The sequence below is a fragment of the Haliotis rubra genome, unplaced genomic scaffold (genome assembly GCF_003918875.1).
Source record: "Haliotis rubra isolate DU_JTF1 unplaced genomic scaffold, ASM391887v1 Scf41, whole genome shotgun sequence".
Lineage (NCBI taxonomy): Eukaryota > Metazoa > Mollusca > Gastropoda > Lepetellida > Haliotidae > Haliotis > Haliotis rubra.
Window position 1 is genome coordinate 2246153 of NW_025767091.1, and position 13631 is coordinate 2259783.

Here is a 13631-nt window from a genome sequence, read left to right on the forward strand (position 1 = left end):
TGTTAAACAAACAGATGAAACGTGTGATAGTGTGTATTCTGGGGACTGGGCAGAATGCACTTGGTATCATTTGCAGCGCTGTACTCCAGAAATATATATAGTTGGAACCAAACAAAGCATATTGCTTTTTTAAGCAGAGAGTTCTTCTTCCAGGTGAAAGGATTTTACAGATTTACTACCAAATAGGAAATAGGAATCAAGCGCCATGGAAACTTGTCGACAACCACCGCAATGAGGTTTCACCACTGTGGCCTTTAACATGTTATTTTTGTTGCCATTTTTCTGTGATGAAAACTACATACATATACACAAACTACCTAAACGGGAAGAGAATATGCTCGCAATTTCCTTAATCATCAGATAAACCTAGCTATTAGACTAAATCTTAATTAGAAGATGGGAGTATTTCCGTTGAAGGAACTCGTCGCTAAGCGATACAGAATGTGTAATGATTTTCTGATACGGGCAGTGCAGCACATGAGCGCTAACAGGAACGGCGATGGCGTCGTGTACTCTGATTACAACGGTTACAGGACTCATGTTCACAAACATGAAGCACCAGCTGAATTGCCCCACCACCGTGGTAGATGCTTCTCTGTATGGGTGTTTCGAGCTCTGCTGGAGGGACAGACAGTGTCTTTCGTTTTTCGCACGCGAGTCCCCTCAGAAGTGCTGTCTTGCTCCAAGCCGCTACCTTGAGGGCGATCTGGTAGGTCAGCCGGGCATCAACTACTTCTGGCTTTATCCAGGCAAGTGAACATCATGTTGTGTGTGTATTATCGAGAACAACTATTATTTATAAGAATGATAATTAGTGGATAGCTGTACTGTGTTTGCGAATTGGGTATGCATACCGGTGGTTATATAGCTGGCAGGAACCATTTCAGTGTTTGTTTGACAATCAGGATGTCCAGATTTATTGTTACTATAGTTTTGATACTTCTTGTTTTATTGGCATTTTGTACCAGGAGGTTTCGTGGAATGGTAAGACACTGCATATTCTTAATCACCACACTCATAAACACAGTTCTTGTTTAAACGTAGACTCTGTTTGGTATACATTCATTTTAATTTCGTCTCTATTTTGACTGTATAAAGTTCTACAGATTCTTTCAGAAGTCTTATTTCAAAACATGTTTGCATAGTAGCATTTCAAAACTTACGATTCAGTGACAGATTCAAGTCCGATGCAATCCCTTCTGTAGTTGTGCCTTACACACGCATGATTTAGAGGAACAATTGACTTGCCTAAGCATGTGTTTGTGACGGATCACAGCGGCCGGTGGGGCCGAACATGCTCATTACTTCGCGAACAGCTGGGTTCAGTACTACTTCACAGTGATTCAAACATAATGTTTTATGATGTATTTCGGAATCGTGCAATGGAGTTATTGTCCAGTTCTTGTCGTTATGGAATTGTGTTAGTTCGCTTTCATTATTCAAATAATTCCACCACCGTACGATAAAGTTTCTTTTGACTATGGCAGTATTTGTGTTGCATCTATATATTATATTCAAAGTTCTGCCAGTCAGAATATCGGGTACTGACATAGTCTCATTTGATGACAACGTATTTGAATAAATATTCGAAAATTGTACCATATTTGAATTGTACATTTCATTCCGTTATTTATGTTTGTTTCATCCTAGTCAGGTGTGTGTGTGTGTGTGTGTGTGTGTGTGTGTGCGTGCGTGCGAGCGTGCGTGCGTGCGTGCGTGCGTGCATATGTTTGTGTGTGTGTGTGTGTGTGTGTGTGTGTGATTTGTTAACAACTTCCGCATATTCAACTTCTCAAATGTTTAAATATTGGATGAAATTAAAATAAATAGCTAACAGAATTAAGATTGCTTTTAAATGGCGTTTCCCCATGTTCATGTTTTATTGACCACTGACATCAAAGGAGACACTGTATATTTTCGACATTACAGTCTCGGAGTCTCATCGCTATCAGTCTCAGTCAATGTTGATAACAATTGGCCATTGTTATGCCTGTGAAAGACGTAACGACAATCAAAAATCGATCTCAGTTTTGCTCAAGCCGCTTTGGAATATAGATTAAATGGCTGAAGACATACTCTGAAGTTTAAAAAATACAAAGTTACCTCCTGTCAAGTTTGCATCTATTGAGTGAGACGAAAACCAGTGACGATAATTATATTGTTTACTGTCGAAGGACAAACGTGCATGTAGTTCTAACGCGAGACAACAGAAACATTGCAGACGGAAATTTCGCAGATACTAATTGACTGAAAACTAATTATAACTAAGTAAGCCTGTATTGACGATTAGTCAATCTTCTTTAATCAGCCTCGCGAGGTTGTTCCATTTCTTAAGGGGATTGTGACTTTATCTGAAAATGTATATGGCAATCTTTGTATAGGTATTTAATAAAAAAGATTAAGATCCAACATTGTGATCGGTTGAAATTGTCCCGGACCCAGTAAGTGAGTGAGTGAGTAAGTGAGGTTTTACGTAGCTTTTAGCAATATTCCAGCATTATCACGACGGTTTGTTCAGTGTACAATGTCTCTGTTACCGGTAGTACATTATGTTGTTATATTACAGACTATTGCCACCCCGACACAGGCTACACCTTGTCTCGCCAGACTGACCTCTGTTACCGGTAGTACATTGTGTTGTTATATTACAGACTATTGCCACCCCGACATAGGCTACACCTTGTCTCGCCAGACTGACCTCTGTTACCGGTAGTACATTGTGTTGTTATATTACAGACTATTGCCACCCCGACACAGGCTACACCTTGTCTCGTCAGACAGACCTCTGTTACCGGTAGTACATTGTGATGTTATATTACAGACTATTGCCACCCCGACATAGGCTACACTTTGTCTCGCCAGACTGACCTCTGTTACTGGTAGTACATTGAGTTGTTATATTACAGATTATTGCCACCCCGACACAGGCTACACCTTGTCTCGCCAGACTGACCTCTGTTACCCTTAGTACATTGTGTTGTTATATTACAGACTATTGCCACCCCGACACAGGCTACACCTTGTCTCGCCAGACTGACCTCTGTTACCGGTAGTACATTGTGTTGTTATATTACAGACTATTGCCACCCCGACACAGGCTACACTTTGTCTCGCCAGACTGACCTCTGTTACCGGTAGTACATTGTGTTGTTATATTACAGACTATTGCCACCCCGACATAGGCTACACTTTGTCTCGCCAGACTGACCTCTGTTACCGGTAGTACATTGTGTTGTTGTATTACAGATTATTGCCACCCTGACACAGGCTACACCTTGTCTCGCCAGACTGAACTCTGTTACCCTTAGTACATTGTGTTGTTATATTACAGACTATTGCCACCCCGACACAGGCTACACCTTGTCTCGCCAGACTGACCTCTGTTACCGGTTGTACACAGAACAGAAGTCTTGGGACACAGCCAACCAAAAGTGTAAGGCGGATGGAGGCTCGCTGATTAAACTCAACACACCAAGGAAAATCAATCACATAAAAGATGTGATAACGTCTAGCTCGGGTACGTATACCGCTGTCACTCACTCACTCAGTCACTCACATGAACTGTGCAATACTTTCGTTTCAGTGTCGATGAACACAGAGTCAAAAACGTTCAAAACTATCTCTTATACCGATCCATTTCAGTGTACAATTCCATCGGAGGATTCGCTATCGGAGGAATATTGTCGGGCCAGTGGGCGTGGTCAGACGGATCAGAGATCACCCATGACGACTGGGACGATGGTCAACCTGTACCTGATGTGAGCAAGACACGTGTTGTAATGGCGATGACATCCGGCTACAAGTGGAAGAGCGCCGAACCTGTTGAATCTGGGGGATACATCTGCGAGCTACCCTTCGTATCCCTCAACCCATATGTGTGACACCGCTTGACATGTGTATAGCATTGTGTGACACGGCTTGACATATGTATAGCATTGTGTGACACGGCTTGACATATGTATAGCATTGTGTGACACGGCTTGACATATGTATGACATTGTGCGACACGGCTTGACGTATGTATGACATTGTGTGACACGGCTTGACATATGTATGACATTGTGTGACACGGCTTGACATATGTATGTCATTGTGTGACACCACCTGACATATGTATGCTATTGTGTGACACCACCTGACATATGTATGACATTGTGTGACATGGCTTCACATATGTATGACATTGTGTGACACGGCTTGACATATGTATGTCATTGTGTGAAACCACCTGACATATGTATGACATTGTGTGACACGGCTTGACATATGTATGACATTGTGTGACACCACCTGACATATGTATGACATTGTGTGACATGGCTTCACATATGTATGACATTGTTTGACACGGCTTGACATATGTATGTCATTGTGTGAAACCACCTGACATATGTATGACATTGTGTGACACCACCTGACATATGTATGCTATTGTGTGACATGGCTTCACATATGTATGACATTGTGTGACACCACCTGACATATGTATGACATTGTGTGACATGGCTTCACATATGTATGTCATTGTGTGACACGGCTTGACATATGTATGTCATTGTGTGACACCACCTGACATATGTATGACATTGTGTGACACCACCTGACATATGTATGACATTGTGTGACATGGCTTCACATATGTATGACATTGTGTGACACGGCTTGACATATGTATGTCATTGTGTGAAACCACCTGACATATGTATGACATTGTGTGACACCACCTGACATATGTTTGTCATTATGTGACTCGGCTTGTCATATGTATGACATTGTGTGACACCACCTGACATATGTTTGTCATTGTGTGACTCGGCTTGTCATATGTGTGGTATTGTGTGGCACAACCTGACATATGCAAATGTGTTAAAGAATTGGTTATCACGATATGTATCCACGATATAAACACGTATAGTTTAAATAGAACATTAACGGGATCGGGTGGTCAGGCTTGCTGACGTGGTTGACACATTCCATCGTATTCCAACTGCGGAGGTCGATGCTCATGCTGTTGATCACGGGATTGTCCGGTCCAGACTCGATTATTTACAGACCGCCGCCACATGGCTGAAATATTGCTGAGTGCGACATTAAACAACAAACCAAAAATGGTGGTAGAGGCCAGTTCCTGAACGAGGACTGTTTGGATGTGGTTAAGCTGACAGCAACCAGTGTCATATTTCGTATTTCTTAACAATGGACCCTACCGTCTGGTTAAGGGGACTGGCGAGATTGTTAAACATATTATTCTAAAACAGAAATTAGTCTCTGTGAATGTTTGGTATCTATGCAACTATTTCAAACTTGCCCTTCAATTGTGTCTCTGTTTGCCATCCCATCAGTATAATTACCTTATGAACGATCGCACAACTTAATTAATTTCCATTTTGTCAACACTAGGAGTTACGAAATGTTTGTTACATCATTTAAGTTTAATGAGATCAATTAATATTTTGTACTCGATCACAAGTTTGGTACACCACAATTGTCAGTGAATCTGTGTTATTGAATTAACAAACATTGATAATAATATTTAACACTCGAACTATTTGTGTTCATACTGCGTCACCTCGTTCTGTGACTGCAGCGGGATCATGAATAATAAACACTGGCATCCTGGCATTCAACACGGCGTTTAAGCACCACTGCACTAAAGGCTCAGAAAAATAAAACATGATCTCATTTGAAGTTGAAATTTAAAATAAAGTCCCAGATATACTTTTTTTTAAAAATAGAAATACACAAACGTCACCCAATATAATAATAAGCCCAGAACAATTAGTTATATCATGGGGCTACATCATGAATATCATCTAGACTTGCCCGATTATTCTAGACTAAATACTGAAGTATTCATCTGTTATCCACATAGAAAAAAGAGGTATCCAATCTACATTTTGACTACCTCAAATTTCAAAATAGTTTGTTTGCCTCCCAAATAATCTGAAATTTTTAACTCCCCAAATATCGATCCTGACAAACATAACAGAAAGTGTTTAAGACCTTACTGTCCGGAGTTTAGTTCCAAGCAGCGTTCAACCAGAGAGCAGCGAAAGTACCCACAATGAGAATATACACCTGTAGCAAGTTTGTGACACTACACAGTACTCTGGTACCGCCTTTTCAATCGACAATGTTCCTTGTGTACTATTGTGTGTAGCTGTGGGTTCATGTCCTAGTCAAACTGTACATCTGAATGTTTTCAGAAAACATCTGTATGTAAATGTATGTACACACATGCATGGGTCACACTGGGGGAAGGGAGATAACTCTCAAAACGCATTGTTCAAATACGTGTACTTACGTCTTGGGTCCGTTAAGTTGCTGGCAAAAGTACGAAACTTTCTTGTATTATATACAGATTACTATACCATGAAAAAGTATTCATGTAAATCTGAATAAATATAAAAGGATACCTTATATGGAGTCTTCTTTTTCGAAGAACTTGTTACAATCATTGATATTGAATGACGTCACTTTGTGAAGTCTGTTGTGAAGCCAAATCAAGGTGAACAGCTGTTTCAACGCGGATGTCTGTGGTTGATGTATGTACATATACTTCCGTGCAGACTGAGTTGAAACTCTAATCATACATTCATGTTTTACATATAGATAGATTACATTTACATTCATTATATTTCCGAACATGTACACATCGCCTTCCGTTATGGTGCGAGGGTGGAGACGTCCCACATCCACAGAACGGATTTGCAGTTCATGACACCACGATGAGATAGAGTTAATATATATATACAAAGTCAGTATTGCAACAAGTCAAACATTTACAAATTCGTTAATATGTTTAAAAGAATGCATATTAGAAAGCCTGAATTGTAATAAACTCAATAATTGTAAATCCCCCTCCTATGGCTCTGACGTTTTGTATTGACATAGAGAATGGATGTGCGTGCGTGCGTGCGTGCGTGCGTGCGTGCGTGCGTGTATGTAATGCATAGTTGTGCTTTACTATGTTCCCAGGTATGACATTTGTTACATTTTCTCTCGGCCGTTGGACCCACCAGGCGTGTTTTTATCAGAGGTCTATATAAAGTATGTGATCAAGACTACCAGTGGCCGACTACCATTTTGTGGAAGCCTCGATGGCTGAGTGGGTTGTGTGTGCTGGCTACTTGGTGTCTTACTCCACGAGTATGGGTTCGAATCCATCCTGGATGGGACTCAACCTCCAAAAGTAATTGAATTTGTACTTAATTTGAATTTGTACTTTACTAATCCCGGATCTATAACACGTATGGTCCATGTGTCGCCACCGTGGTCGACCGAGAATCAGCCAGACAGCAGAAGATCGATTTATTTATTTAAACTATGTTGTTTGTTGTTGCATTGCCTGATGGGCATATAAGGGGATGAAACACGGACATAGTTGTGAGTGAGTGAGTGAGTTTAGTTTTACGCCGCAGGACCTAGTTGTGATAATCCACGTGGGACTACGGCATGGTATCTCCGAGGGCTTGCATGATAAACCAGATAAATGCGGATTAGTATATGAAGGCAAAGACTCACGTGAATGAACGTCCAAATACTGGCGAAATATTCTCGAACGTAATTAAAACCGCCTGACCTCACCTGACATCACCTGAACTCTGTTCACCTCCTGATGCCCCATGACTCACGTCCCCTGACAAAGAGTTTGCAAATATTCCGCGAACAATCTCATTTTAGAAAACATTTACCACATAAATATAATCACATTTTAGATGAGATAAACCATAAAGATTCACATTTTGTATAGTTACATTGTCGCGGCCAAGTGAGTGAGTTTGTACCGAACTATCTGGGTCGATCGTGGCAGCGTGGGACACGTGGCTCAGGAGAGTGTAAGTCAGTCATTGAACTGGGCATATGCTATTGTCACACAGAAGACACACCTTAGTGACACCTTGACGATAGAAACACCTACATCAGGTATCGGAAAAACAACCACTGACACTGTTTTGAGTGATGCAAATAACAATCCTGAAAATGATAGAAGAACTATGCTTTGTTTATATCGGAACGGAGATATCCACGGGATTGTCCCCCGACGCCAGTGCAGTTTGTCTGTTATCCAGCCAAGTATATCTGTCAACTCTCTCACTCAGCCAATCCCAGCTCGGCCACTCCGCTCATCAACGTGACTCCGCTCCCAACCCACTATCTGTCCCAAGTCTACCCCTCCTCTACCAATCTTCCCCTCCTGCGTCAGTTATCTACCCACTTCTACCCTTCCATACTCTCCTCTACCCCTCCTCTACAAACCTCTACCCCTCCTCTACCCCTCTCTCCCCGTCTGCCAACCTCTACCCCCTCTCTGCCAACCTCTACCCCCTCTTTACCAACCTCTACCCCCTCTCTGCCAACCTGTACCCCATCTCTACCAACCTCTACCCCTCTCTACCAACCTCTACCCCTTCTCTAACAACCTCTACCCCCTCTCTACCAACCTCTACCCCCTCTATGCCAATCTCTACCCCTCTCTACTAACCTCTACCCGTTCTCTACACACCTCTACCCATTCTCTACCATCATCTTATGACTGAAACACTGCCGATCTGACGGACAATTTTAACTCACTCACTCTACCTTCCTCTACCCCCTCCTACATCCCTCCCCACACCCCTCTACATGATTCTGTATATGTCAAACGGAGGGAACCGTTTCATTTCTTGACCCATGGGGCATTCGTAAATATACGAGGTGGGCTTAGATATACTTACGTATCTGCCTTAGAGGTTCGGGAGAGTTTGTAAATATTCGGTAAATGTTATCTGACTCTATCTGAGAAAACAGTATGTAAAATGATAGATTTAGTCATTGATAACATCTACGTTAGATTTGGGGTAAGACAGTTGGACCAGAAATTGATATTCTCATGGGCACCGATGTGGGCTCTCCTCCTTACGGATCTGTCTGCTTGGGTTACGAAAATCACAACGTTAGTTTGGCTATGGCGTTCAATTGAAGCCTTATGCATATCGATGGTAAAACCGTTCCATAACAATCGAATAGCCAATTCCGTTCCACAGGTTTACCCATTTGTCAACTTCTAACTTAGCATGCTTTTTGTCCTGACTTCAAACAGCGTCATACGACTGTTGTTCACAAGGTGTTCGATCAAGGTTACAACATTCAAGACCATTGTAAAGCTATCAAAACGTTTTGTGGTTGATAAAAATAATGTCTGATGCAATTCCTTATTTTCACTTCTACCATACCGTGTTTAAGTTTTTAGATGAGTTACTGACTAGCCTTTGCATGCGTTTATGACAGGTGCCTCTTTAGGGGTAGGAAACGCTCACCTTTTCGCGAACACCTGTTATCACCAATATTTGGTACTTCATTCATCAACAATTGCTCGTGGTATAGTTACAATCGTGCAATCGACTCTACTCTTGGCATGACGGTGATTTAACGGGTTCATAAAACTCTAAATGAAAAAGTCTGCACCACTATTTCTCTGTTCTTGACAACAGACGGAATCTGCCACACCCTCGAAGTACAATATTATCCGATGCATATTTAGGAAGACAAATGTTTTCCGATGGATATTTGGAAATTAAACATCTACGGATGGGGTAGCCTAGTGGTTGAAGCGTTTGCTCGTCACGCCGAAGACCAGGGTTCAATTCCCCACATGGGTACAATGTGCGAAGCAGATTTCAAAAGATCCGCAAAACTATACTCACCCACACACACACACCATCCCCCCCCACACACACACACCCCACACTCATTTCCCTTCTTCCTCTCTTCCCCCAAAACAAAACAAAAAAAACAAACAAACAAAAAAACACACACACACACACACCCATAGCACAGTTCCATAACACAAGACTGGAACAACAACCTTGTCAAATATGAAACGTCGTCTTGGAATTGTTGGTGTCCATTATTGTTTAGGGGCGGTAGCCTAGTGGTTAAAGAGTCCGCTCCTTATTTAACTTCTGTGATACATGAAGCCAGATTCAGACTGTATCTAGTTTGATCAAAGATACCTCATCTGAAATTAACCCTTCAGAATTGAAAAAAAGCAAGTATATTATTTAATTTCAACAGTTTGAAATCAATTTTGGGTCAGTACTTTGGGGTCAGTGTTTGTCCTGTCTATAAAAAGCCTGCTTAGGGTGGGTCCGTGCTTCTCACTGATAACAGAAACATATAAAAAGACCGGACTATATTGCTTGACCTTTCACATCTGACTGGAAACGGTAAGGTCGCTTGGAATCATTTCCTGGACACTTGTCCATCCCGTGTATCTATCTACTTACAAATGTTATTTCATACTTTTTTATATTCTTTCTTATTGGTCAGAAGTGGATGTAGTTGCGTTTGCAGTAAATATTGTAGCTGATTGTATTGTTTTTAGGATTTTATTATCATCAGAAGTTACTACGGAAAGTATTTTACATTTGATGACTTTCAAACGTTTGAAGATAACATTTGCTTATGAACCAACTTACTACATTGTTATCGTAGTAAACGTGGTGTTAACTTTCATTGTTAGCTTTAACAATATACTGTATAACTAGCAATTAGAAATCACTAATGGTAAAGCTAATAAATAGTAGTAGTATCATTATTAGTAGTAGTAGTAGCAGAAGTAGTGGTAGTAGTAGTAGTAGCAGAAGTAGTGGTAGTAGTAGTAGTAGTAGTAGTAGTAGTAGTAGTAGTAGTAGTAGTAGTAGTAGTAGTAGTAGTAGTAGTAGTAGTAGTAGTAGTTATTGTTGTTGCTGCTGGAATAACTCTGATCAGTGTATTAGTGGTACTAATACTATAGATACAAGAAAGATCGTCGGGGTAGACGTTCTGGCGCTGGTGGAGGTGTAAGACGTAGTATTGCCGTAGGGGCATTAACAGTAGTAGTGGTTGTGAATGTAGTTTGTTGTGAAAGTTTCAGTTGTCAATCCAATTTCGAGACGGTGCTTATGATAACAATATAGAAGAAAACACTCTTGTACTTCAATATTACCACACATTGTATTAAGTGGACACCTCACCTTCCAGACAACCATGAAGTGCGCCATCATCATCCTTGTTCTCCTGCCTCTGGCATACTGCAACATCCTCGATCGTAAGTGGATTGTTGACTGTTCTATAAACTCAGGTCGATACAATCTATCGATACAATCACCAGCTCACTCGCTCATCCACTCACTCAAAACTCCACCCACTCACTCATTCACTCACTCACTCAACTACCCCCCAATCACGTGCTCACTCACTCAAAATCGGCCCCACTCACTCACCAACTAATTCACTTATTCATCCACTCACTCAGCTAATTCATTCACTCCACACACTCACTCACACACTCACTCACTCACTCTGTTTTAGTAGACTGATACCATCGATACAATCACCAGCGGACCGTTAAACCAAACTCACTCACTAACTCACTGTGTATGTGTTTCTTTTCAGAGTTCTCCCATCTGTTTGATAGTTCTGAGCTGAAGTCGGTTGTACAGAAACTCTTTGATACGATTGGATCCGACGGTACCGAGGCTGCCTGTGAAAAAGAGTGCCCAATAGTCGTCCATAACAACGCCCTCTTGTCCAGCGGTTGCGACCTCGTCTGCAGATCGTGAGTGAACGATTGATGTATTTAACATGTAGTCTTTAACAAGAGCGCCAACTCTTTCTATCTTCTCTTGTGAAAGCGTGTCGATTGCATGACGACATTAAGGACGTGTTCATGAACAAACCGTCAAATAGTTATGATGCCAGGATTTCGCGAAAAGGAGAACGTATTCTTCCTAACCGGTGGTACATCCACAAAGCCACGCACAGGCAAGTCAACTGTTCACATAGGAAAACGCGCGGAAAGGTAATATAAGGTACAGTATAAAAATGTAAGGGACACATTTGTGTCGCTGGTACGTCAAACTGAATCTTTCTACTGAGCCTTTGAATGCTGTAACTTTCCTAAAATATATTGATGGAATATCCAAAGGAACGTTTTAGTTATACAGTTCTGTGTGAAGGCCATTCACAAAAACTGCATGCCATGTTATTATGTGATTCATCAAAATCTGTACATTGAGCAATAACATTTTTTTCAGAAGATTTATAAATATTTCGGAAGTTTTTATTCATCCCGATTCCACACTCTTCTGTGGAGGATAGGTGAAAATGTTGATTTGCCGACTTCAAAAGTCTAAGTATGTGTGTCTGAAGTGTTTGAATCTTTGTGGTAAGTAGAAATCAGGGTTGTAATCCTATATGAGGATCGTAAGGCTTTAGGTACTAGACAGAAATATGTGTTCGCTGGATGCTGGATGATTTTCTGAATGCAGGGTGTTGGGTGTGTCTTGATCCTGTGTCGTATTTAGACGGTTAGTTAAAATGGAATGGATTAGAAGCAAGCGTTCGTTTTCGGATAAACCCCCAGACAATGTGTTTGAATGTATGTGGTCTTTGTCGCTTGACCTACAACTAATGTGTTCTTGCTTTCAGCCTCCAGTCCCTCGTGAAACACTTCCACATCGCCTAGACCATGGTCCTGTTTCAATGTCCTACAAATAAAACTGTGAAGGATTAATGTGTGTCATTACGTTTTTTAATATCATTGTGTCTTATCATAACACCATTGGCGTCCTCCACAGTGTGAACATACATGGCAACAACAGATCCGTAATCTTCACCACCAGAGAGGTTCTGATATCTAGCTGTGCAGTAACACGCCCTAGAGCCTACTAATACGTCAGAGAGATAAGGATGAACCATGATATCTTTGTTGATACATGGACGGTATGTTACACCAAAACACAAGGGATATTTATAATATGCACTAGATACAAAGATGGTACGTGCTCCTAGATAGGAGTGGAGTTTATAGTGCCCCTCTGTACACGATTGTGTTTGGTACCCCAGGCACAAGGGTGGTTCATATTGTCCCATACCAAAGGGTGGTTCATGGTGCCCCCGACACAATGGGTGGTTCATACTGCCCCATACCAGAGGGTGGTTCATGGTGCCCCCGACACAATGGGTGGTTCATATTGCCCCATACCAGAGGGTGGTTCATGGTGCCTAAGACGCAAAGGTAGTGCCACACACCTAAGGGTGGTTCATGGTGCCACAGACACAATGGGTGGTTCATATTGCCTCAGGCCACGGATTGGTTAATGGTGCTTCATACACAAAGGTGGTTCATTGTGCCACAGATACAACGGTGGTTCATGGTGTAAAGGCACAAAGGTGGTTCATGTGGACATTCATTGCTTACTGTGGACATACATAACTTATTGCGGACATACATAACTTACGCTATACAAAAGCCCCACCCGCTTTCTAAGATATAGAAAAAAGCAAATACTTTAAATAAATATTTCGAATCTATTTCTGATGGTGGTGATGATAAAAAAGTGCTTACCGCAATTTAGCAAATGTACAGGTATTACATGAGAACCATTAAGTATATGTTGTAGCCAAGTATCTGATACTATCAAATGTTTTGCACTGAAGAAAACTTCCGGACCTGACGGAATTAGCCACCAAATATTAAAGACATCTCCAGGAACTATAAGTCCTGTTCTGTGCATGCTGTTTGATATATCTCTTAGTTCAAGTGTGTACCTAATGGAAACAGGGGACTGCCATTCCTGTGTTCAAGAAGGAGTAATATTCTACTG

The 13631-nt window shown here is 41.4% G+C and overlaps 1 protein-coding gene across 1 annotated transcript; it reads left to right on the plus strand.

Moving 5' to 3' along the window:
• The first annotated feature begins 499 nt into the window (after positions 1–499).
• LOC124287975 (brevican core protein-like) lies at positions 500–4057 on the plus strand. The gene is made up of 3 exons (XM_046724478.1): positions 500–749; positions 3332–3517; positions 3643–4057. The coding sequence occupies exons 1-3, from the start codon at positions 500–502 to the stop codon at positions 3879–3881; spliced, it is 675 nt and encodes a 224-aa protein (XP_046580434.1). The 3' UTR covers positions 3882–4057.
• The last annotated feature ends 9574 nt before the right edge of the window (positions 4058–13631 follow it).